This window comes from Haliotis asinina, chromosome 2 (genome assembly GCF_037392515.1).
Source record: "Haliotis asinina isolate JCU_RB_2024 chromosome 2, JCU_Hal_asi_v2, whole genome shotgun sequence".
Classification (NCBI taxonomy): Eukaryota; Metazoa; Mollusca; class Gastropoda; order Lepetellida; family Haliotidae; genus Haliotis; species Haliotis asinina.
Genome location: NC_090281.1, coordinates 22,987,412 through 23,014,384, shown reverse-complemented (window position 1 = coordinate 23,014,384; position 26,973 = coordinate 22,987,412). Strand labels below are relative to the sequence as shown.

The 26,973-nt window shown below is 40.2% G+C and overlaps 2 protein-coding genes across 2 annotated transcripts; both read right to left on the bottom strand.

Moving 5' to 3' along the window:
• Positions 1 to 237: 237 nt before the first annotated feature.
• On the bottom strand, positions 238 to 5,911 carry LOC137271651 (uncharacterized). Its single transcript, XM_067804084.1, has 5 exons — positions 5,850 to 5,911; positions 2,488 to 2,636; positions 1,868 to 2,014; positions 1,216 to 1,253; positions 238 to 348 (listed from the first exon to the last, which is right to left on the bottom strand). Exons 1-5 carry the CDS (start codon positions 5,909 to 5,911, stop codon positions 238 to 240), a joined length of 507 nt encoding a protein of 168 aa, XP_067660185.1.
• Positions 5,912 to 14,096: 8,185 nt separating this feature from the next.
• LOC137272358 (uncharacterized) lies at positions 14,097 to 18,543 on the bottom strand. The gene is made up of 6 exons (XM_067804730.1): positions 18,505 to 18,543; positions 16,441 to 16,503; positions 15,976 to 16,124; positions 15,469 to 15,615; positions 14,756 to 14,793; positions 14,097 to 14,420 (listed from the first exon to the last, which is right to left on the bottom strand). The coding sequence occupies exons 2-6, from the start codon at positions 16,500 to 16,502 to the stop codon at positions 14,310 to 14,312; spliced, it is 507 nt and encodes a 168-aa protein (XP_067660831.1). The 5' UTR covers position 16,503; positions 18,505 to 18,543; the 3' UTR covers positions 14,097 to 14,309.
• Between the last annotated feature and the right edge of the window lie 8,430 nt (positions 18,544 to 26,973).

The following is a 26,973-nucleotide window of genomic DNA, read 5'->3' as shown; positions in this document are numbered from 1 at the left end:
CAACCATTCGTTATTCTAGATCTGTTGAGATTTTGTAGGAAGAACAGAAATTTGGTAACTGAAGCAATGACATTCATACTGTTTCACCAGAGCATGTGGCTTCAATAATGTTTTATAGCCATACAATGTCTTAGTTGTTCTACAAGACTATTTTTCGGATATTTTCGTATTTATTAATATGTTTCCTTTCCCAAGAAAAACAGATGGGCGTCCCTTAAAGATCAGTGGGGATCATCCTTATGGACACTTGATGTCCTCTGGCTTCAGTTTGTCCACCTCGTCACACTGTACTTTGTCAAGGGGGCTCACCCTGTTTTTCGGGTCTCTGCAGTAGAGGTCCTTGAAGCGCTGTGAACAGGAGAGTGAGTGAGTGAAATGGATGTCAGCCCTATTTGGGTAATATTTGGATTTTTTCTTTGGTTTTTTTTTTTTTTCAAGCAACTCTAATCAATATTCAAGTAAATATTCGACACTGGACCAGACAATCAAGTGATACCATCATCATTGATCAACGCAATTGGGATACGATGACATTATCATTATGTTCATTATCCGTCCATCTTAGTTGCCTCCTTCATGTAACACATTGGACCGCCACAGATGGTGTGATACCAGCTAACACGCATTGTTTCCACAAAACTGTGATGCTTTTGTAGATTGGTAACGTCATGACAAAGCGGCGCCACAACGGCAGTATTACGTCATTTTATAGCCTTATTCCGCAACATTACAGTATAGACATGTATACGTTGTCAAAACGTTATGTATCGACTATTACACAGCGTTATGTTGCGTCATAATATATTACTCGGCATAATAATGATACTATAATCATACTGTGACGTCATAGAAACGTAATTTCTTTTCTTACCGAAAACGTTAGCATGTTGCACTGTGCAACGTCACGTCACAACGTTGTGACGACGTATATGGGAATCTACAGAACAACGTTGTAGCTACGAAAGGATAACGTTGTGGGAACATGGTATTGAATTGTTTGCTGGGATATCACTTCGGTTAGGGTTTATGTGTGAACCGATGTGGAATTATTCGATCTGCTGATGTCCGGACAAATGCTTCCAACATTATCAAAACTTCATTTGTACTCTAACCAAATCATGGTAATTGCACTTTCAAAATTTCGGTAGGCATGGTCGAGATATATACATGGCATCGACCTTAACTATATCTGGACTAAACTGTGCATTTACTTACAATGTATTGAAACGATAAGAACTGCGCCTTGGTAAAATCTGGAAAAGATAAACATGTGAGTTTTCAGTTATTCCCAGGTAAATGAAGGTTGCTTGTAATTATTTATGTTAATATCCGATAAACATGGTATCAGAATATCTAGGAGTGACTCTAGCCTGCGGGGTACGTCAACACGTCACCAGCATGTCTCCATCACTCCTCGCCATAAGGCTCTCATAGCATACATGGTGTTTGAAGCACCTGTTCTTAATCCAAACTGGGCACTGATGAGAACAGAGAATGGGTAATTCTGTCGATGAGTGCCTTGACTATTACACTGTTAACTGATATCATGCACCAACTCTTCAGATCACAGTGTTCATATGCTTTCATTGCGTCCTTCTAGTTCTTCAGGGACTGTGGGGTAGCGTTGGTTAAGCGTTCGCTCGTCACGCTGAAGCCCCGGGTTCGAATCCCCACATGGGTACAATGTCTCCCGCCCTCATATTGCTGGAATATTGCTAAATGTGGCGTAAAACTAAACTCACTCACTCTTAGTTCCTCATTCCTGGGTCATTGTGATCGCTTAAGTCTGAAATGTATATTCCTTGATGAATTAGTTGATGGATCTGTGCACTAAATGTCCCCGCTATAACCGTCAGTTGATGCTTACTGAATGTGCTGAAGTCGTCTGCGTTCACAACGCCATTGTCGTCGCTGTCGAAAAGACCGTACATGAATCGACCGTACTCCTCGGAGTAACCGTACCGACATGTCCACCTTGTCACGACCTCCCACTGTTGCAGGGTGCAAGGGTCATCTGTAGGATCACCATCATCATCATCATCATCATCATCATCACCACCACTACCACCACTACCACTACCACCACCACCAGCAGCAGCAGCAGCAGCAGCAGCACCATCATCCTTAATCGTATTACAATTGTGTTTCTTGAAAGTAAATCTTTACAAAGCAATCATTTTTCCATATTGAAAAACCATTACTTTAACAGAATAGTGTAATTTACAGCTATACATATACACTAAGTTACCCTTGTGTGTTTTGACCAGAGTGTTTAGAATGGCCATGCTATGGAACCTTCCTACAAGTAATTCATTTCTCCTCGATCATTATCAAGATTTTTACTCTTGGTCCATTAGTCTCCGATAACTAAGAAATTATAATAATGACCATCAATAAGCAATAATCGGTAGCCATGCAAAATGCGAGGCAAAATATGACAATTAACGTTTTCAGGAATGGGTCGGTGGCTAAGAGATCTAGACTTACCGTCATAGTTGAAAAACAGGATCTGTTTGTGGACGTCTCTGAAGTCCACCCTTCCGTCGTTGTCGAAGTCGTTGTCCACCACAGCAGCGCAGAACTTCCCCAACAGTTTCTCAGGGGGGTTGCAGTTGTTAAACATGTTAAACCAGTACCTTCAGAAGAGAGTGAGTGAGTAAATTAGTGAAATACCAACACCGACCTTTAACCTCTATTGCCATGGGGTGTTTTATATTGTTGTTTAAAAGTCACTTTTAAATGATTTAGAGCATTTATCAGATCCTTTTCTCTGAATGTAAGTTATAGCCAACATTTATGAAATTGTCACGACACTATGAGGAGAAATTAGAAATCACATCTCAAGTTCTAAATCTTTTTAAACTTTGTTAGACCTGCTTCATCAACGACTGTAGGATCATCATCATCATCATCATCATCATCACCATCATCATCATCATCACCACCACCACCACCACCATTAGTAAGACAGTACATTCACCGGCAGTCATTTGTACTGGAAATAAAGTTGGCAGACAACCATGTGGAACACAAGTGACTGTAGCGGTAACTGAACGGATATGTACACAATTTGTCATCGATCTAAGAAATGTTCAACATCATCCCCGTTCTCTGATTATAAGATTTTAACTTTTGTTCGTCGTTTGGAAACTCCGGTAGCAAGAACAAACCGATCCCTACCAGTCTTTGGTGCAAGCTAACTTTCTCATCAAAGTAGTATTTAGATTAACCCTTAAAAGTTCTCCAACTTCACTAAATGGATTTCCTGTTGATATTGTTCTCAAATATGGCTTCTGTTTGTTGAGTTCTACTTGTTACATTGTACACTGTTCACTGGTCCCTCAGGGCCCATGGGTTGATATACTCTCGATGTTTGTTTTGTTCTCTGAGTTCGGTATTTATCCTACTTTCTTAATTTTGAACTGTTTCAGTTAAGCATGGGTATCGGATGGTATAGTATTCCCAGAAATTATTGAGAATCATGTTGCGTCATGTAACTCATTACGTTTATTAACTTCTGACGTTTTACTTACATACACATGTTAAAACATCATCCTTTTACAGTCTCGGTCTTGCTTTAGTATTTTGTTAGACCTCCTCGCTCAGCAATGCATGCCTGAATACGCCTAGGCACACTACCCATCAAAGTTTGTAGGTAATCGTGTGACAGGGTATCCCAATATTGGACCACCTCGGCCTTCATATCTTCAATATTTCTCAGTCCCTTTTGGTTTATTCTGTCTTTCATGACTCCCCACACATTCTCAATTGGGTTTAGGTCTGGGCTGTAACTGGGCCAGTCTAAAACTTGAACATTTTCGCCCGACAACCACTGTTTTGTGTAGCGCGCAGTGTGTTTTGGGTCATTATCATGCTGGAAAATCCAATCATCTTCATACAATGTTTGTGCTGTCGGAAGACGGTGACCATTTAGAATGTCAACGTATCTTTCTTTTGTCAAGTTTCCCGTGAAAACACACAATGGCGTCACTCCGCGAGCCGATATGCCACCCCACATGTGAAACTTCGGGCTATGTTTTGGTCGCTGGTAGATAGGTTTGACAGTATCTTTGGTCCAAATTTTCACACAATTAGGGAAAAGCCAAACAGAACTTTCATCCGAAAAGAAAACATTATCCCAATCTTGATTTTCATGAGCCCGACACCAGTTTAAACGTTTTTCCTTTTGTGCATCTTTCATCAACGGCGAGGGAATTCCACGTTTTTTCACCCAATTAAGTCTCTGTAATTCCTGCCTAACTGTTTCATTGCATACCTGAGGACTTCCTCTGCTAATCATTTCATTTCTGATGTTCTCAACACGTTTCAATTTGCCCCTACTCACAATCTGCCCAAGTCTTCGGCGATCCACAACACTGAATTTCCTAGGCTGACCTGCCCCTGCTTTGTGCTCTATCCCGGTTCCTGTTTGAATATTCTTCAAAATTCTGTATACTGTAGACAGAGGAATACCATGTCTACAAGCTAACACTTTAGCATCAGCCTCACCCCTTTCAAAATCATCTAGAATGAGCTTTCTTTTCTCTCTTGCTGTAAATTTTGCCATGTCAACACAGGAAGCCGTCTGCTCAGATAAGGGAGATAACTCTTGACGTAATGAGCTGCCGTCTAAGCCTTCAAGAGTTGTCTCCCTTATCTAGTATGCTCAGTGCATAGTGAAAGCCCTTTTTCCAATCTTACCATCATTAGAAAAAAAACAAAGATTTTCTCAATAATTTCTGGGAACACTGTACACTTCAGCCAACCTGTGTGAATCAAACGATTCCAATGTGGCATCTTGCTGTTTTTCCCTCGCCTATTGTCTTAATGAAGTCCCCACGGTGTAATTCCCCTTCTTAATATTCACAGGGAGTACATTTGAACGTTTTGTCGAAATTTATTTATTGGAGAGAGAGTCAAATGTTTAGGTGGCCATCGTTATAGTTTGCAGACGACACAAGAAGACACATTGGTGTAATCTCCCTTCCAGCGATTTCCATTCGCAAAACATCGGTAATTTCTGTGCATCATGCGTCGTTTAATGTTATTCAAGATAAAAAAAAGTAACTACCACGAACTACCGAATGCGTAGCAGTGGGGTGTATTGCAATGCAACGGAGTGCTCAGCCAATCAGACAGCGACATTTATGTGTGAAGTAAGATAAAACGTTTTCTAGCCATTTAGTTCAAAAAGAATTTGAGTTGTCTCCCTCCCTTCCCTTGCTATTTGCATTCGAAAAACATCGGTAATTTCCGTACACCATACGTGATTCAGTCATATTCGAGATAAAAGATTACTACCACGAAGTACCTGATGAGTTCGACATTCCCAGCAGGGTACATGAAAATGTTACTCGCTCAACGCTCTGCCAATCAAAAAACGACATATATGCGTGGCGGTAGGTAAATAGGTATGTGTTCCTTATCATGTAACACAAATTCACTCCAAACAAGAAGATCAACTGAGACAAATATCAAGACGAGAATCGATTTCTAGGGAAACTGTAGCAGTAATGGCACCATCTTAAGAATATTCTATAGTGTTTGGACCGGGGAATATCTTATGCCTGGTTCATCAGTAGCCCATTCCAGTGCGGTCGTCGTGTGGCGTGTACCGTGGAATCACCACACAATCACCGATCACCGTAAGATCTCTGTACGATTTCCGTGCAGCCTCCATGTAGGTTTGCCTTGGCCTGTCCCCAAGGAAATCGCACGATGCCCGGGCACAACATGAACACAATGTGGCATCCTGCGGTCACCCATGATACCTAAATATTCGTACGGAAAACCGTACGCTACTTTATCGAACGGCGTCCATGGGAAATGTAGCGCATGTGTTACTGTACCTGGAGAAGCCACAAGTCCCGCAGAAAAGAAGAGCAAACAAGCCAAGTCGGAGGGCGAGCATCCTGCGAAAAAGGCATAAACTGTGTCTTTCATTGATGAGTGCTCAAAAAAGGCACAACACAAAGCATTCAAATTTGACACAAGGATAGTTCGGTAATTACTCTAAATATTGGTGTATTTTGTTTTTCGTTTATACAGCAATGATAACTTAAACTTTGATCTGTGTGTGCATCTTTAAGAACACAGGCTCATGTACTTGTATGATGACGGAAGGGAGAGATATTTGGTGGAACTACGCACATATGTCCTCTATTTTACAGAATGAATCAAGGGACGATGTGGCCTATACAAATATAGACACTGACAATTTCTATACACCGAAAAATTATGAACGTGACAATTAGTAATAAGAACATGTGTTCATAGTGACAGTATAAACACATTTTATTGATTCAGCGTGTTCTGCTTGACCTGAACTACTCTGCATATGACCCGAGAGGTCAAATGGCACGAGTTAAGGTCGAGTTAAATTTATTATATAGGGGAGAAGAGAATGTTAAACGGCGACCTTGTCTCGGGTGTTCGGACATATTGACAATCAACTCACAAGGGTGCACACCTTCACAATAACAGACCCAACCAGTTGTAATGCATTCGTATTCACTTGATCAGGTCAAGCTGACGAAGCTGTAGTTATACCGGGCTTACACAAGTAACATTTTAAACTAACCGGACTTAAAATACAGTCTACACTGACACTATTAGTAGGAAAAATGTAAACGTACTGTACCAATAGAATTAATAGGTCAGTCATAAAATAAGTAATTATAGTAACCGTATAAACTAAATGTATTAATAACCACAGCATAGCAGTTTCACTATAACTTAACTATATAATTAATATGAACAGTAAACTGTACAAAAGTACATATTGTTACAGTATGAGCGAACTCTAAAAAAGAGTGACGGTGTAGTTCAACTGTATCAATATTTCTTGTATAAAATAACATATTAACAGTGTAGAAATCAACAGCACAAATGTCAAAAGTATAAACTAACTATTGATATTAATTACATAACTAACTTATTTACAACCCCAATAGTAGACCAACTGTGTTAATGATCACAGTGTAAACTAACCACATAGATAAGATGGAATAAAAAACATTTCAGTCAACAAAATTCATAGGTCCTGAGCACTATCTTACAACCCGCAACAAATGTCGATTAAACTTAAATCAATTCGACAAGACAGTCGACACGATGATTGTCTTTCAGTACCAAAACATGCACATTAACAACACAGACAGTTTCATAGCTACCTCAGTACTACATTTTCAGCGGAGAGTACTGCTTTCTATTGAAAAGTGACAGTCATAAATTCTAATGAACATAGATATAGTGAAATATTCTAGCAACATTTCTATAAGTACGAACCTGTCTCAATACACTGGATAGTGACTGGAAATATGACCAGATCTCTCTCCAACTGTTCAACTTGTGCTATAGCTCCGCCCCAAATCGAGGAAAAAAGCTTTAACAAGCAAGTGTGTCGGCCAGGGACATCTACATAAACTGTGTGTATGTCTGCATGAATTACCCCCAAAAAAGGTATGACTGCCTGTATACCTGCATGAATTACCTAAATGAACGTATGGCTGACTGTATGAGTGCATGGTCCCCAGCCTCACTAGTAAATCCGTATGGATACATGTGTGCCTGCATTATTACCTGAATGAATAGCTCTCTGTATGTATGCATGGTTACCTAAATGAACGTAGACTGTATGTATGTCTGCAGGGTAACCACAATGAACGTATGACAGTATGTATGTCTGCAGGGTAACCACAATGAACGTATGACAGTATATATGTCTGCAGGGTAACCACAATGAACGTATGGCAGTATGTGTGTCTGCAGGGTAGCCTGAATGAACTTACGACTGTATGTATGTCTGCAGGGTAACCACAATGAACGTATGACAGTATGTATGTCTGCAGGGTAACCTGAATGAACGAATGATTGTATGTATGTCTGCAGGGTAACATGAATGAAGGTATGACTGTATGTATGTCTGCAGGGTAACCACAATGAACGTATGACAGTATGTATGTCTGCAGGGTAAGTTGAATGAACGTATGACAGTATGTATGTCTGCAGGGTAACCACAATGGAAGTATGACAGTATGTATGTCTGCAGGGTAAGTTGAATGAACGTATGACAGTATGTATGTCTGCAGGGTAAGCTGAAAGAAGGTATGACAGTATGTATGTCTGCAGGATAACCTTTAATGAAGGTATGACAGTATGTATGTCTGCAGGGTAACTACAATGAACGTATGACAGTATGTATGTCTGCAGGGTAACATGAATGAAGGTATGACAGTATGTATGTCTGCAGGGTAACCACAATGAACGTATTACAGTATGTATGTCTGCAGGGTAGCCTGAATGAACTTACGACTGTATGTATGTCTGCAGGGTAAGTTGAATGAACGTATGACTGTATGTATGTATGCAGGGTAATCTGAATGAACGCATGACATGACAACAAACTGCACCGCTGTAAACCGTGACTATGCATCACGATAAAACCACAGCCAAGCCCTCACGTTCTCTGTTTACGTAGAGTATTTATTCACAGTACATTTACTCAGGGCATATTCACAATGACAGGAATACAGGTCCAGAGTGACTTGCAATTTGCAAAGTTTATGTATTGAAGGAAGGCATGTCGCATTGGGGAGAGAGTGTGTGCTAATTCCGTTTTGTTGCATGTTATATATGCTATTAAACCGGAAACGCATAACCCCAAAATCTTCTGTGAAATGTATTTTCAAACATATAACTATTTTTATATAGAACAGATTTTTTAATGAATGGTTCCAGTCGAACCAAATAGTCAATAGTGCTTATATTTGTACGGACACCACACTGAATGTTGGAAATCAGGTTATTGGTCTCCAAATAGCATACTGAACAATTATTTTCATTTTCCATAGCTTTACAGACGCAGCGAGTTAACGATATAGGTCGATAATTAGATGCATTTGAAGGGTCTTTACCAGGCTTAGGTATAACGGCGAGGGTATAGCAACAACAATAGAAGAAAGAGGATATGTCCCTGAAGTTTGTACCATATTACACACTTGTGATATAGGTTTGCAGGAATTAATCTTGGAGACGTAGGTTCTCCATGGCTGACGTTTACTTTGCTTGAATGTACGTCGAGCTTTACCTCTGGTTATCTTAACATTATTCAAATTATTTACAGTTGGATATTTGCGAAATTACTTTTTCTACCTTCTTCTTCTTTTTCCTAACCTGTTTGCAATCGCCATCAAATCGTGGCTTACGAATGTGTGGGATTTACAGCGGGCTTTGGAATTGTGTCAGTAGCTATAGTATTCAGCGTATCTGAAAACAACTGAATGGGGTCAGCCATATTCTGTAAGGTTTCGTGTTTGAATTTCTCAGTACACAATGACGTCAACTTAGACCGGCTAGACTTTGAAAAATTCCATCTTGATAAGGGTGCAAGATCAGATGAGTGTGGTTATTGATCCATAAATCGTCATGAACTGACCATGAAAATCCATTTAGAAGATTTTTGCATCTGTGAGTGTAATGTTCATGGTAGAATAACTACCTGTAGCAGAATGTAAGTATGGATGGGTACCATCATTAAATATACAGAGACTGTTATCAGAAAGAAAATCTTCTAATATTTTACTATTGGTTTTGATAACACGACCTCCCTATAAAGGATTATGTCCATTCCAATCGCCAACGAGAATGCAGGGTTGAGGGAGATGATCATATGGATCTTGAAGGTCAGATTTCTGGAGATTTGAAGATGGAAGGACATACAAAGAACATAAAGCAAATGCAATGTGTAAAGATGTACGGTCTGCAACGGCTTGAATGTCAGTAATAATGTGAACTGAGCTATGTATAATGCCCTGCCTCAGCAAGATAGAGGAGCCTCCAATGGCTTTGTCGCCCGTAGGAGAAAAGGAATGGTTAGAGCTGTACTGACTCATTTGTCTGTCAAACTCATCTGTCTGTTTGAGGTATGTTTCTTGGCGAGAGAAAACCGATGGCTGAAAATCGTGTACTAGTAACTGTATTTCATTTAAGTTGGTCCTAAGGCCTCTGCAGTTCCACTGAATAGGTGCATTACGTGTATTCATGTTGCTTTAGGTGGTAGTACAGGGGATCTGTTCCTGGACCGTGGCGAACGACTTTTTGGCGCACATGGTGGTGAGGGGTGACATTAATATCCTCCAGAAGTTGATATTTTTGCCGGATTCCATTGGCCAGATTTTTTAAATAGTTCACTGTCTTATTAGCAATTACTATAACAGGTGATGGTGAATAAGATTGTTGACAGGATTGCGATGTTGTTTGCGTTGAAGCAACAGTTTGCATTTCACATGCAGAATATTTCTCAGTATTCACTCATGTGATTTCAGTCAGGCATTCAGTTGACTTAGTAGACTGACGGGTAACAGCTGCAGAGTGTGACACAGTTGCAATTGGGGTGTTATCATGTGTAACAAAATTTTTAGTCTCTTCAAAAGAAATAGTTTTTCACTGTTTCCGTTTCACAATCTGATGTTGTAGCTGCCAAACGGGGTCGCCACAGCAATTAACGTACATTTTATAGGGCTGTTTGGACTGTCTAAAATGGCATGTGCACGTTCTCCACAGCGATGTCATGTCTCCTTGATTGGTAAGCGATTGGGCACCATGACCAAACGTTTGACATGCGTACACCAAAGCGGGTTCGGTATGTACTTATCTACATTGATATTGTAGTAGCCCGCTCTGATGGATGACTGTGTAACAGGAACAGAAAAGTTGAGCAGATAAGTGTTCAACTTTACAAACTGACCATTTTGTCGACTTGTAAAATGTTTAACACCTGCTACACCCTGGTCGTTTGGTTCAAAGGCCATATCATCTTCAGACATGTCTAACAGACAACATTCTCTGTCTCTGACAACGCCCCTTGAATTGTTGAGAGAGAGCGTAGGGACACGGTAGCAGGTACAGATACGGGATTTTTAACAGCTTGAAGTGTCGATGATTGAAATGCGTATTTGCATTCAAGTAATAGGAAACCAGATCGCATCTTTTTCATTGAGACAACGTCACCAGCAATGCCATAAACCGCTTCAGAGCAAACGGATTCAGTTTCATCATCCGAAGACGACATCACCCAATAACGAGACCGATCAGATTTGCCTTTAGAGACTGTGTCATCATCAAAAGACGAACTATTCCCTACAGAACGTTTGGTTGTTTTCCATAGAACTCCATCATCCCAGCTCCCCAGCTCCCCACCTCCCCACCTCCCCACCTCCCCACCCAACACGGAGTATCATTAAGACAATGCTGTATGCCAGTGGGTTTCCAGTTGGCAGCATCAAGGATACTGGGGCAAAATACCCCTGCAGAAGTATAAATTCAAGATCAATAAATCCACCAGACTGACCCATGACCCATAGCCTTCTTGACATTAAGACTGTAAGTAATGACAGATTGATTAATGTATTATCAATAGATATTACAGGTCTTTAACCTACATGATCAAGACCCATTTGAAGACAATTGAAAAAAATCAAAGTTGAGCAAGAACAAGTAGTATGCTCAGAGCTCGGCATGACCAGGCAATTTGTTAGAATGGGGCCCATTCGACCAACCCGTCTAGGTGAAGTCAGGGGCAAAGTGGCGTTTTGAGCAAAAACAGCGCTAATCCTGGAACCAATGCCCTCAACCACCATACACCCTTCCTCCACCGACATTGGGGCGCAACCTAAGGCAAACAGGTTGCCTTGCGACCATCAATGGGGTGCTATGGACCTAGTTGACTCCAGATTCATACCTGGAGACCTGACAATTAAACCCCCTTCTTTACTTTCATGACATTACGAGTCTGGCCGAACAAAATACTGTCTGACTTACATGCAAATATTCCCAGCATTAATATTTGATGTAGGTAGAAATGTGCACCCTGACTAGCTTACGTTTTGATTATCCAAGAGATAAAACCGCATCGCCTTAATGTGAAGAGAGACGAGTTCTTAATGAAGATAACTATTTTATGCAACAATCGATATAGCTCCGAGTCAAGCCTTATTTGGTATAATGTAATGAAACTACTGAAGAATATTGTGTATATATACTGAACAGCTAAAGAAACGCAACTCAGTTTCTTTCCAGTTTTTTAAAAGAAGACATAAACATGAACACTTACTTTTGTGGAATTTCATCTTTTAGAAACTTGCGTTTCTTTAGCTGTTCAGTACATAACACGTAAGGATTTGCTATTGGTATTTATTTTCATGTGGTCCAAGTAGAATGCGCTATTGATCAGTCAGCATCTGTCTGTGCGTGTTGGGTGCTGTTACAATGTGATTCTTATCCAAGCAACATGTCATAAGTTACATATTACTCTGATATGCAATTCAGATCTCATTTCAAACGATTCAGGAGTTTCAAAGACTTGTTTCCAGATGTACACACTGCATAGATTAAATGCATCGTGATGAAAATTGTGACACTGTCTCTCAAACACCCATAGTTCTATTCAAACCTGGAGCCCCGAAGAAGAAAGTCCAAAACATGTTGGAAAATGACATTGTTGAACAAACTGATAGTGAGTGGAGTTCATTTTGCGTTCTAGTGCTGAAGCTTGAAGGTAATCACAGATGCTGTAAAGAGATAGAACAGGTGAACGATTTTTCTCCAGCCGAATCTTAACCAGTGCCATTAAATGATTCAAAGGAACACCCATGAATGAGTCTTGGCAAGTTCCAGTGGGATCGCCAAATTGGGCCTGTGTGACTCCAGATGGATTTACATATTCCATAGTTATCATTTGTACATTTACTATTATGTATTGTATTTATTACGTTTTATTAGTATAGAACAGGTCTGTTTGGAGAGTTTTGAATGACAGGCCAGTTGAATGTTTTACATTGTTTGTTTTCAGAAGGTTCTTGCCCTTGAAAGTGTCAGCAACTGCATGAAGCGAACGTAATAGGCTGCATAAAATATTCGTAATAGGCACTATTAACTTCTTGACTTGTTAACACTCTGATACCACAGAAAATTATTATAGCATACAGTTAATTCCGTGTGCGATCTGTGTGTAATCTTATATGTACGATACAAATGTTTTATTCATTCAACGCTGTTAAAGTGAATCCATTAATGTCTTCACCTTATGTTAGGGTAATTATGACCCAAGGGATGTATATTTATCATATCAATTTCATTTTAAAATATACAGCTCTGTAGATAGTCAGGACTACAGTGCAAAATTTAAGTCCCTGCTTTTGATGTTTTGAATGCGATGTTTTTCAATAGCCTTTTTGTCTCTCCGTGTCTGCCAAGTTGGACCTATCAAAGCGGTTTGCACACAAAAGAAAATGTTTATACTATGAACAGTTATAGAGAGCGAAAGGAAACCACACCGATTGATTGATTGATTGATTGATTGATTGATTGGTTGGTTGGTTGGTTGGTTGGTTGGTTGGTTGGCATTCTTAACATACGCTTGTCGTCATGGCAATGATTGTCCCAATGTCTGAAGCAGAATTCGAAATAATCACCGGCTCGGAGGCCCAGGGCCAGTTGTTATAGTATCGGGCCGGCATTTTCATATTTGCCCTTTTGGCCTTTAGTGAATTATCTGCCAATATCTTTTTGAAACAGAATCTTTCCTGTATTTGTTTTATTAACTTTACAGAACCACCCACGATTCATCATGTTACGATAGCAGTTCCACTTCCTGGTATTTCAGCTTTGTGCACAGGAATGGCAACACCGTACCAGTCTTGACTAAAGTACAAATTTCTCTCTGCGCCATGGTCTTTGCTAATTGATTTTGTAGAAACAGTGTGAAATTGTCTACAGAGTAGTATATTTTGTTTTGTATTGGTTTGACTTTAACAAAATGGGTGGATCCGGGGTTAGGATTGGCTCTCAGTAGCCCATGCTTGTCGTAAGAGGCGGCTAGCTGGATGTGGTCAGCATAGCTCGCTGACATGGTTGACACGTGATTGTGTGCCAGTTGAAAGATGGCCTTAAACAAAAAACAGAACTACAGTCTAAACAGAAACATGTACCCTCGGGCACAGTGTTCGCTGACAATGTCCCCAGTGAGTTCAAAACACATGCTATAATGATTGCCAAATGCTTTATTGACTTCTCTATATCAGGCACATTGTGCTGGGATTTAGTCTGAAGACGAGGTACTTTTTTCACCTACATCTACACAAATAGATATGTTTTTTTTCGAAGATATTAACGAAAAAGGTTACCTTTCATAACAAAGCATTTACTCTGGCAGACAATGTCAGAAGTATATTGATTAATGACTCCGCGTATTCTTCGACAATTTATTAGGCTTAGAGAGTCGATCCTTTACTGATGAGAGTGGGTCATCCTTATGTACACTTGATGTCCTCTGGCTTCAGTTCGTCCACCTCGGCACAATGGATTTTGTCAAGGGGGCTCACCCTATTTTTCGGGTTGCCGCAGTACATGTCCTTAAAACGCTGTAAAGAGAAGAGTGAGTGAGTGAGATGACTATTCAGTGTAATTTCGTAGTATGTGGTGGCAGTACTTAATGTGTGATTAAATCCGACATCAACACAGGTTATAAACTTTTGGTCAATGAGTAACTTAAAAAATTGTGAAGGTCATTAAAATATGTGTCACTCCGGCCTAGACGTACATATGACGCCCACTATCAGTTTAATAGAACTATAATGTAATTTGCATATGATCAATAACACTGGTAACCGCTATATAAAATCATATTTTTCGTTTGAAATCTATTCGTATTGTTAACCTTTGATAGATCCGGAATCTACGTTTCTAATTTACTTACAATGTACTGAATCGACAGGAAGTCAATAGTGCTAAAATCTGGAAAAAACCATTGTTAAAAAAATAAGTGATTTTTAAAAAATGGATGTTTTAAATCGCTTTGTATCAACCTGCTGATGATTGATGGCAATACGTTTTCCGATAAACACGCGATTAATTGCATAAGCATGGTTTAGAGATGGCACATAATGAGGCAGCTCCCAAGTAGTTCCTTTCACCTCATTGTACAGCACTTGTGACATGCATAATGTTTCTGGCGACTTTTCAGATTCCAAACGGAACTAATAGGTTTAGATCGTTATTCTGACTCTGTCAGACGGGACAATGCCATCCACTAATATTACTCTGTATATAGCTGTGAATGTGATAGGTATTTCATGATTCAGTAATTCTTTAAACTGTACACCAAACAGCCACACCCTAACATCCGGTAGCACTGGACAGACATATAAGACGTTTCTGGTATGGTGAACTGCTTTCAGTTGCATTTGATCTACAGTCTACGTGTACTCTGTTTTCACTTAAAAGTTTATATGTCCCTTAACTAATACTAGTTATACTGTCATTTAGCGACAGGAGATGAAAACCGTTGAATGTATTTCATACCCTGTATAAGGTTCTCTCGTCACGATATGACTCAAATATTGCCGATGTGACGATACATTTTAACTCACCCACCCACTCACTATCATATATAAGATAAATGTATCTTACTGAATCCATTAAAGTCGTCCGCATTCACAACGCCGTTTTTGTCACTGTCATAGAGACTGTACATGAATTTGCCATACTGCTCCGAATAGCCGTACCGACATACCCACCTGATCATGACTTCCCATTCTTTCAAGGTGCAAAGGTCATCTGTTGATTAATCATCATAACTGTTAGTGTGTTCGAAGATTTTCAATTTCTAGAAAATTTGAACATTCAGAATGTGAACAAAAGTGTCATTTTTCCATTACCTATTATAATTGTACAACCTTTTTATACTTCTGTGTGTGTGTGTGCGTGTGTGTGTGTGTGTGTGTGTGTGTGTTTTGCACTTGATTACGTCATGACTAAAAAACGCATTTAAATGTTTTCCATAGCTTCATTATTTTTTCCAAAAGGATCTCAGGTATGCTTACATTTGGCTGTTCCTTCTTTGATTCTCAAAACTTGGGGTTTTTGGAGGGTTTTTGTCATGAGTATCAAATGATTTCGTCTCTGAACAAAGCTTACCGTCGTAGCTGAAATCTAGGATTTGTTTGTGGACGTCTCTGAAGTCCACTCTTCCGTCTTCGTCGTAGTCGTTGTCCACCACAGCAGCACAGAACTTCCCTACTAACTTGTCAGGAGGGTTGCACTTGTTCATCAAGTTGAACCAGTAACTTCAAGACACAGCAGTGAGTGAGTGAGTGAGTGAGTGAAAGAAGGAATACCAGTGAAGACAACATATGCTACATGATTTCATATTTAGTTGTTAATGTTTATTAATATTGCAGCAGCATCCCCGCCTTGACCAGAATTCCAGTGACTGATATCATGAACATTGATCCATGGGAGTTTATTGGTCTGCAGTCAGTGTACTATGCTAACACCCCAATCCAGATGATGAACGAAGTCGCCTTTCCCGAATAAATTTTGGATAAAAGTTCTTCAAGAATATTTTACAAATTGAAAGCCCCCTTGAATGTCTTGATATACCTAGATAAACCATATGTCCCACAGAAGAGGATGGTGAACGCCGTAAGCCTGTGGGCAAGCATCCTGCAAACCAAACCGACGGAGTCAAAGATATGCTATCAATAGGCTGCCTGTTGATGATGACAGCCTGTATGATTTCGAAGTTGCCAGACCAAATTTGTAGGAAACTAATCACGGTGTCCTTAGACTGAAATCTCATTAATCAAACTAAGTATATCATTATTGATATTGACAGACTACAAGGGAGAATGTAAGGATGTAAACCTCAGTGAAAAGATGCCGTATTGTATTCACAGTACAAATTGTATTTGTATGAAAAGTTACTGTCTGTGTGAGTTTAGTTTTATGCCGCTTACAGCAATATTCCAGCAATTTTCCAGTGGGGTACAACAGGAATGGTTTTCGATACTGAGTATATAGTATGACCAGAAATTACTGGGAACTTAAAGATAGTAATTTTTTCACTCATTACTAACGTATTAAATGTGACCATTATCAGAACACAACTCCAGATTCAAAGACAGGCGAACAGTTAGTATTTGGTCAAGTGACCATGGGCAGCAAGACAGGCTACTACTGATCAAAGAAGTTCTGGTCAGTGCTGTCCCAATATCGGACCACTTCCTCTTTCATTTCAGCAATATTTGTCAGGTTTTTCTAACTGACATTTTCCTTCATAAGTCCACACACATTTTCTGTTGGATTTAGGTCAGGTCTACAGCGTGGCAAGTTTGGGTCCGAAACCTGGTGAAAGCTTTGAACGATGTTTTGGGTCGTCGTCCTTCTGAGCAGATGGAAGTAAATGTCCCTCGAGAATATCTGTGCACCGGTCACTGTTCATATTCCCTTCAAATACACAGAAGGGTGTTGCCCCTAACACCTCACATGTTAAATTTGGGACTGTACTTTGGACGCTGATACAAAATGTTTTTCAATTTGTTAGGTCCCAAATTTTAGTGCATTAGTAAACAGCCACACAGAACTTGCATCTGAGAAAATCACAATGTCCCTGATAACATGTCTATGCTGTAAGCACCAGTTCAACTTACGCTCCTTTTGTTCAGGTTTCATGATCGGTGGTGGAATTCCTCGACAGTGCTGCCAACCCACTGCATGCAGTGGAATTCCTCGACAGTCTTGCCAACCCACTGCATGCAGTGGAATTCCTCGACAGTCCTGCCAACCCACTGCATGCAGTGGAATTCCTCGACAGTCCTGCCAACCCACTGCATGCAGCTCAGTTCTAATTGTCTCTTTACAGACAGCCACAGTTTCAACCATGTCCTGCCTTAAGTTTTCTAAACATCGTTTGTTTTTAGAAACAAGAATACCAAGCCGTTTCCTGTCACTGACAGTCAGTGTTCTGTGCCTACCTTCGCCTCCATGGTGCTCAGTGCCCTATCCATTTGTAATATTTTTCTCAACACGATAAACGGTGGACAAAGGGATGCCTGCTCTACTTGAAATCACTTTAGCCAATCTGATGTCCTTGTTATAATACTCTAAAATCAACTTCCTCTAAATCATCCATACTGAGGATTACTGAAAATGTTGTTTGCTAGCAAGTAAACAAAGGGGGATAACTCTTCATAAACTAATGAGAAAGGATTAACGGAATTGTCTCTCATGAATGAAACCAAGCACTTGATAGCTGGTCTGGGCTGTTTATATCAGAAATACAATTAAACATTATTCCTAAAATTCTCAATAATTTCTCGTAATTCTATACTAATAAAATATATGTACACTGTAAACTCACGGTTTTAATATTAAAAACATTAATGATTTGTATGGAATATGTCTCCTTTTAATCGTGAAAAATGCACAACACTGCTTTTGAACAAAATCTCCTGCTCTCTAAATCGATTTGAGTACCCGACATGTTATTTGGTTGTGAGTATCCATACAACAATAACTGAGACTGTGTCATGCTAAAAAATACTCAGCAAATAGTCAGGGTGACAACAATCTATGTTCTACAAATGAAAATCCAAATAGTTATTTATCAATACTACTGAAACAGGATTAGTAACACACTTCAGTACAATGCGAAAAAGTACGAACCTGTGTGAATGCTGTGGATAACGATGTGGCCAGATTCGTTTCCCACTGTTCAGTTTGTGTGATAGCTCCGCCCCAGTAGGACGGATGCACTAGGGGCTTTACAGATGAGGGTGCCAAAGAGGGGTAACCATCTTTTGAAAACTTTTTTGAAATAGCGTACTTTTGTAGACAGAAGATGCAATGCCTTGCTGTGGTTACTTTTTTGGGAACTATATTTATGAGACAAAATAGACACATACTACTCAAGATACGAGACAAAATAATGTCACTGTGTGTGTTTACATGCCTGCCTGCGTATAGGTGATCTTACCACGACTGGGTCAGTTGATTAATTGATTAATCCGGCTGGCTTATTTTTCTTATTTCCAATCAGTGTGTGTATACATCCAAGCATTCATGTAACTGATGAATGTGCAAGTACACCATTAAAAAGGGGGGATATTGGATTTACAAGACTGATTTAACACAAATGATGAAGCAAACGAGGAAACACATGATGAAAATGCGACAATTTATTCCACTGCTTTGCAAATGTTTCATCTGTAAGGGTATATATTACTTTCTCTCACATGCACTGACATTGGCTAGGGGTATGCTCGGAAAATGGAATATCCCCTACTTTTTTGGAATGGTATATATACTTTTTGTCCTCTACAAAATAAAGTTGACAACCAATATATCTGAAGCTGCCTACAGCTGGGCCTTCTTGCACAAAGCACTAAGGTGATTGTGAGTGCCTAAGGTACACTGTGTGCAATATCAAAAAATGGGAGTTAACCTTAGTGAAGGTTGCTTCGTGAAAGAAGACCCTGGACAGACTTGTTCTTGAGTTCCTTTCTGTTCCTTCCAAGCACTGTGAGGGCGGTGGTGTAGTCTGATGGTTAATGCGTCCGCTCGTCACCCCGAAAAGCCGAGTCTGATTCACCATGTGGGCACAATGTGTGAAGCTCATTTGTGGAGTCCCCCGTCGTGATATTGCTGGAATATTGCTAAACGTGTCGTAACACCAACCTCACCCCAACCACTGTGCTGTCATGAACATGGTCCTCCCGCTCTACGCCCCCCTCTCCCACCCCAACCCCTTCCACCCCATCCCATGCCTTAAACACACACACATGAACAAATGGTTGTCTGTATAACCGCATGTTTGTATGACCGAATGCTTGTCTGTGTGACTGCATGTCGGTTTGACCCAGTGGTTGTGTGACTGCATGTTTGAAGGACCAAATGGTTGTGTGTATGACCGAATAGTTGTCTGTGTGCCTGCATGTTGGTATGACCGAATGGTTGTCTGTGTGCCTGCATGTTGGTATGACCGAATAGTTGTCTGTGTGCCTGCATGTTGGTATGACCGAATAGTTGTCTGTGTGACTGCATGTTGGTATGACCGAATAGTTGTCTGTGTGCCTGCATGTTGGTATGACCAAATGGTTGTCTTTGTGACTGCATGTTTGCATTGTACACATATGACTACACAATGTACTGCATGACTTCATGCATTCCTGGATGCTTGAATTGCGGTCGGCCATATAGCTATCTATATTACTGCATGTTTCTTCTGTGTGACCTCATTGTGCTTGCATAAGCTCAAGGCTGTGTCTATTACGGCACAATCATCCAAGTTTAAGCACATTCTTGTCTGCACGGATGCAGAGGTATTTGTACGATTGTATCAGTCGCTGTTTAACGTCACGATAGATCATTCGTGTGTAAGTGTTTGTGACCGTATAGTTTCAGTGACTATGAGTGTGTGCCTTAGAATGAGTGAGTTTAGTTTTACGCCGCTTTTATCAATATGCTAGCAATATCACGACAGGGGACACCAGAAATGGACTTCAAACATTTTATCCATGTGGGGAATCGAACTCAGGAGTTCGGTGTGACAAGCGAATGCTTTAACCCCACCGCCAAGTATGTCTTAGAACTATACAGCCCATCAAAGGTTTAGCCTCACTCAAAAACACTAATTATATGTTATGCAGATAAATATGATTACATCGAAGATGAAGTTCTCTCATTAACTTGAAGGAACCAACTGCAAACTTCATATAGATGAACTCTAAGGGGATCTTGCCTCAAATAACTGAAAAGCATGTGCAAATATCGTGCATGTGAACAACTGCGTTTTGGTGTAAAGGTTTCGCCAATTTTCACTGAGTCTCAACTTGGAACGATACGATTTTGTTTTAGAACATATCAGATGATGTGTAAACATACACAGTATTGAATATTTTGCAAAATTAGTTTAGAACAGTTAACTGAAGTAATTGACTACATTTAGACCAGTGAGTCTAAATTTTTGACGGGTAGTATATAGTGTGTATTGCATTGTTGTTATCTAATAAACATGTGCTTCAGCACAATGATGGTTACAAAGTGTAAATTGCACACGTGTATTTCTGAATTAATGCTTTACATTTCAAGTAATGACTAGCAAGACTGATCAAACAATGTATATACCGTGATTCATGAGAGCTTTTGTACACTGAATCTAGCATGCATCATGAGTACATCGTGGTCACAAACTGTGTTAGTGTTTATCGTCACGACATGGATGCATGCATGCCCCTCTTAGGAACGAAACATATAATCATGCCCCGTTTTTACTAACAAAGCAAACAAATATTTACGTTGAAGGAAAGAAAGGTCTGTTGTTCTGATGCCCTAAATGACTTGCAGTTTAGAAGAAGTGCGAAGGGCGAGAAAAATGCTGACAGCGAACCAATTATCCGGGTTAGTGCTGGTCGTGTTCACCTAAATCAAAGATAAAGATGCGTGTTTACAAAGACTACCATTGTCTCCTCAGATCAACACTAATTGTTACGAACAGGTTTCATCGCAGTATGTCAGTGGCATTCAAAATCTCAAGCTATTATAAGTGCAATACAATAAGGACCCTGAATTGCAATAAACATTTCAAATTACATACGAATACGCGACCGTCAAGACCCCCAATTTGATTGGCGTGTTGAGCTGGCTGACTAAAAGTGTCAACATGCTGAATACAAAGTCACTTCTGGGTAAATAACGAAGGCTATTAACACCTATTGACCAACAGATGATGGACAGCACGCTGAAGTGTCTGGTCCTACTATTGCTTCAGCATCAGCCTCTTTAATCATGTCCAGCAATTGGTCCAGTGGATACTACAAATATACAAATATAGTATTTCAATCTTTAAGTAGTAGTACACTATAATTACTACAGCATTTCAGTTAGGGTACTACATCGCCCTCAGTGGTAGTTTTTGGCTTATCAGCCTGATATTGGAGAAAGGAAAAAGATTACTTCCTTATATATGTACAGTGTGATTAAGGAAATCCGTGAGCAGTTATACTTAGTCTACAATTATATTATGGAAACATTTACAGAACAGGATACCAGCAGGTAATAACAGGAGCAGCTGGTCCCATGATGACAATTTGCAATAGCAGCAGTGTAATCACGAAGTGGAAGAGTGGCAATTGGGACGACTTTGTGCAGAAAACAATATGTTTCTCGGCCTCAAGGCCAGATTCCATATAGACCTTTTTTGAAGGCTTGTCCTTTCAAAATTGGTGGGTGCATTTAATAATACAATACTTAAAAATTATGATTAAAAGAGGCGCCTGACTCGTTGACTCTGTATTCACTTAGGCCCACCAACGAGTCCATGACTGATGTTGACACACGTCAAGTTCAGGATGACACCAACTTCTCGACACCAACAGAGATGGCAGCCTCACTTCCGCTAAGATGAACGACCGTACGTTTGCTGCCGTCTTCTACAGTTACCTCATACGTAGTTAATTCTTTCAGTATCGATGCAACAACTATTCAGGATCACATCATACCATGCCACAACTAGTCTTGTAACACCAGTTTGACACAGGTCCAAGCGGTATAGTGGATACACATAGGTGTACCTGGAAACACTCCCCTTTCTTGTACAAGTCTGAGACATGAAACAAAATTGCCGCTGTCTCTCAAGTTTCTTTTGCGTCGGGGGTGTATCTCCAACATCATCGTTGGTGTTTATCGGAAGAAATATCTATCCATGACTAAGCTATGTTGTATGTTAACGTTCTAGTCTCAAGCACTTCACACTGGCGTCGATGGTTTCGCCTTCATTTATCATGCTCTAGTCATTGAACTGGACTGAACAGGAACTGCTGGGGTCGACCGTTGCACCTACACGATGTTGGAGAAGAAGCGGTATGACATCAGACGTCGAGGGCGCCTCTTCGACATTGTTGACGTGAACAGGACGTCAAACTCAGCGGTGCAGACCAGGACGAGGTTGCATTCAAGGCGCTCGATAAGGATGCTGGGTACTGGATGATGATGAAGGTTACCTTGCATAGATTACAGACCTTTGCTTTCTGCATTTACACTCAAATGGTTACTTTGTCTTTTGAAATGAATGCCATTTCAATATAAAAATATAAAAACAAAACATTACAAAAGTTTTCTAGAGTTGAAAACACGTTGGGCGAAAATCATGTTTATAATATAACGAGAAATGTTATAATAGCATGTGCAGGAATTACTTGAAATATGTTTAGTCATCCAACATACACCACACGCCAAAAGAAATAGTACCCTCCTACCTCTTTGAATTACTGCACTCATACCTAGGTGAAGTGCATCTTTTCCAAGAGAATTAAATTGTCCTATTTTCGACCATGCCGCAATATAACCAGTAACAATTATTTACATGTATAAAAGAAAGGTAGGAATAACATTCTGCTTTCAGACAAAAGTAGTCATCATTTAAAGTCATCATTTTCAACTACATGTATTAAAACAAGAAACACCTCGTGTAGAGTGTGTAAACTTGTGAAAGAATCATCCTTATGATTTCAGTCATTTAAAACAATGTCATTTTCTGATGATTTGTAACAATGGAAACACGTACAGCGTGACTTTGATGCTGTGAAAAAGTATTTAGGAACTTGCATATTGACCTTTGTTAACATTTGTGCTTGAAAAGTAACATTTTCTATTTTCTGTTTACACAGAGCAACATCAGTTACACAAACGTAGCAAAATTCATGTAGTATTTGCATAGAATTTGCATAGAATAATAATACAGGGTGTAAACAGAGACTAGAATGCATGATTTGATACATAAATAGAGAAATATTCCCCGAAAAGAAAGGGAAAGCCATTGGGATGGTGCAGATGGGTTCGACATACAATGCTCACGGATGCCACCGGGGGTCACTGTGTACAGACCAAGAAGTGGACATCCACGCATCACAACGCCAGCTGAAAACATGTCATTTAGGAATGAGGGTATCGTTTCTTTGGGCGTGTAGTAAATATTGAAGCAATCGTTAATTATTGTTAATTATTGACGTCTTAGTGGTCCTCAGATATTTGCCTTGACTTCACCCAGGCACAAGAAAATCAACCGTGAACATTCTGCTCAGCAGTTAACTCCTCGCTCATGATATCAATGACTGGACTGTCTATTCCAGATACAATTATTGAAAGACCGCCTTCATATATTGCTGAGTGTGGTGGTAAACTACAAACATACATTCGCGACCCACTCGTGTTATTCCGGGACAACCCGTGAAGGTCCCGGGGTAGAATAGGCCTTCAGCAACCCATGCTTGCCATAAAAGGCAACTACGCTTGTCGTAAGAGGCGACTAACGGGATCGGGTGGTCAGACTCGCTGACTTGGTTGACACATGTCATCGGTTCCCATTTGCGCAGATCGATGCACATGTTGTTGATCACTGACTCGATTATTTACAGGCCGCCGCCATATAGCTGGAATATTGCTGAGTGCGGCCTAAATCTAAATTCGCTCACTCACTATTCCGGGAGAAGCCTTCTTGGAGGTTGCGGAAGAGGTGAGTGGTAATGAATGACATACAACCACAGAGTTATTTGCTCTTGGCCATGTCAAACGGACAATGGCATGAGCAACTGAATGAAACGGACGTAAAATACTAGGGACGTTGTCATTTTGAAACTACTACTACAACTCTTCGCCATCAGCAGGAAATTACCATTATTACAATATTGCAAGTGTATTTTCTGTATATTTTTGTTATTAATTAAGTAATAATTTTTATTGGGTCACGACATTTAGTGTTTTGAATAATAAATATGATGGGTCACAATTCGTTTTAATAGCTGGTCAACACTTTTAGGTTCTGGTTTTCCGGAATTTATCTGCTCCTAGTTTTCTACGTGTCTACTTCCGGGAGACTTATTCGAGGGCATTGACGATGTGATGACGATGTTAGTTTGTGCCCGAACTTTCGGGGAATGACTTAGTAAATATATATAACGGCTGGTTGCCGTGCGGAGGGGACACTCATTCATATTTGCTGGAGTTACATCACTGCCACGCTTGATCATCAAAACCCGTCAACGCCCGATGTACATTATCTTCTGTAACACTGATCGTTGTGTTGACATTCTGCATAGTTGATTACCTCCCGTACTGCGACTTTGGTGAGTTTGATATATTGTATTTTTTGTGACCCATTGACTTAGATTTTGTCTCATTTGCATTGAATTTGTAACCAGCATTGTTATATTGACTTGTGACTTTGTATACCTTGCTCTCGTTGCATAATAATACAATTTGAAGGTTTACGACTTGTCATTGTTCTGTTTTGCTGGTTCACAGGGGGATTTCTTAAATCGTTTGTCACGGTAAATTCTTAGCCGTAACACAAGTTGTTTTGTAATGTTACATGTACCACAAAATCCCAACGTTGTTTAAAGGTAATTTGTTTGGTAATTAAATTACTTAATGAAGGGATCTGGAATGACCCCGAAACGTTATGTGTAAAAAATTAAAGAAAATTTATCCATAAAAGATCTTGGTAATATATAACAACTTCTAAATGCCGCTAAAATACAGTTCCCTTCGCTGTACACGCCTTGTACATTACCATGCCAAAACAACGATGTAGAACACATCTGTATATCAACTCTACATAGATGGACCGTTTGGATCATGTAAGTAATTATTCATTCAAACAAACATATATACAATGCATACACTCTTACATTCGCATGGGCGTTGAGGTAGACCAGTGGTCAAAGCGTTCGCTTGTCACGTCGAAAACACGGGTGCGATTTCCCTTCTGGGCACCACATGTGAAGCCCATTTCAGGTATTCCTCCCCTTTATATTGCTGGAATATTGCTAAAAGCGTTGTAAAACCAAAACTCGCGCACTCTCGCATGCGTGGGATCATAATATCGCTATATGAATGATATTGTATTTACCTTCAACATCTTAAACTTCATCTAAACGTATTTAGCTGAATGACATTGAAGATTGTATATAACAAGAGTCCAGTGTCTGTATGTGTTAGTATATCTCCACTAGCAAACTCCGAAAAAAACAGGGTGTTATACGGGCGCGTGAATGAAAACCTTTCAAATCAACGTTCAAGCACAACACCCCTTCCCATAAGATATATTTAAACCCCAATAACTGTACTAAATCGAACCTAATTCTAAAAGTTTAGTTCATGAGTTAAAGAAAGTGAACACTTTTTATTTTTTTACTTTTGGCAAAGGTGTTCAAGTTAGCAAACGGTCCGCCCAGACACATACTAATCGTTCTCCCAAACGTAGCATGTTGGCTGTGTAGAAATGTGAATTTGCGAAAAATGGCTAAACGTACAACTCTAAAGTTTTGCAAAATGCTTGTCAAGAACTGGTGCAATAAGGCAGCGAATCGGTGGCCATACATCTCAGCTGACGGAAAACCACAGAAGTTATGCCACGGTTAACAGCGCAAGAGAGAGGGCAAATACCATAGGTATTGCCAGGACCCTGGGCTGTAAACGTGGTACTATCGTCAAGCCGTTCCAACGCTACAGGCAGCACCCAAGACAGGTCACAATCAGGCAGACGGCGTGTGACGACCCCACAGAAGACCGCCCCCTGCATACTAGTCATCTGCTCAACCGGTTCATCGCGGCAACGGAAATGGCGACAACGGCATTAGACGACGTACTGTGCTACGACGTGGAAACCAGGAACGTCGTGGTGAGCCAGGCATAACGTCGTCGTACAGTGGGCAAAGACTTACGTCACCGCCTGGTACGAAACTGGCAGCGAGTGGGGCTTTTCACAAAACGAAAGTCGATTCACCATGTTCCATAAAGGTTGTATGTTTTGCTTTGATTTTATGTGTAGGAGAATGTCCGAAAACTCGTGATTAGTTTCTCACGTGAAGCAGGTTCGAGGCCGTAGACCGAGAACCTGCTTCACGTGCGAAACTAATCGCGAGTTTGAGGACCTTCTCCTACTTAAAACTAAGTTCGACTACTTGTTCGTGCGCATCTAATGTCAATGTTACGATCAAATGCTTGTCATAGTCTGGAAACGTTTGTACACGTCGTCAAAACGCAGCTTAACAGGACGAAAACTATGGGAGTGTTAATCTCGCGAAAACTGATAACGGCACGTGGATCATTCAGTTTTGCTTGAAGTCATAGTTTGTT

Bases quoted from the DNA above. Each gene is read 5' to 3' on its own strand.
- LOC137271651 (XM_067804084.1), bottom strand. From the start codon at position 5,911: ATGCTCGCCCTCCGACTTGGCTTGTTTGCTCTTCTTTTCTGCGGGACT. The intron at 2,015-2,487 runs GTAAGTCTAGAT...GTGATCCTACAG, and splicing joins CCTGTTTTTCAACTATGACG to ATGACCCTTGCACCCTGCAA. The intron at 349-1,215 runs GTAAGTAAATGC...TCCTGTTCACAG, and splicing joins TCTTATCGTTTCAATACATT to CGCTTCAAGGACCTCTACTG.
- LOC137272358 (XM_067804730.1), bottom strand. From the start codon at position 16,502: ATGCTTGCCCACAGGCTTACGGCGTTCACCATCCTCTTCTGTGGGACA. The intron at 15,616-15,975 runs GTAAGCTTTGTT...ATTAATCAACAG, and splicing joins CCTAGATTTCAGCTACGACG to ATGACCTTTGCACCTTGAAA. The intron at 14,794-15,468 runs GTAAGATACATT...GGTTTTTTCCAG, and splicing joins GGACGACTTTAATGGATTCA to ATTTTAGCACTATTGACTTC.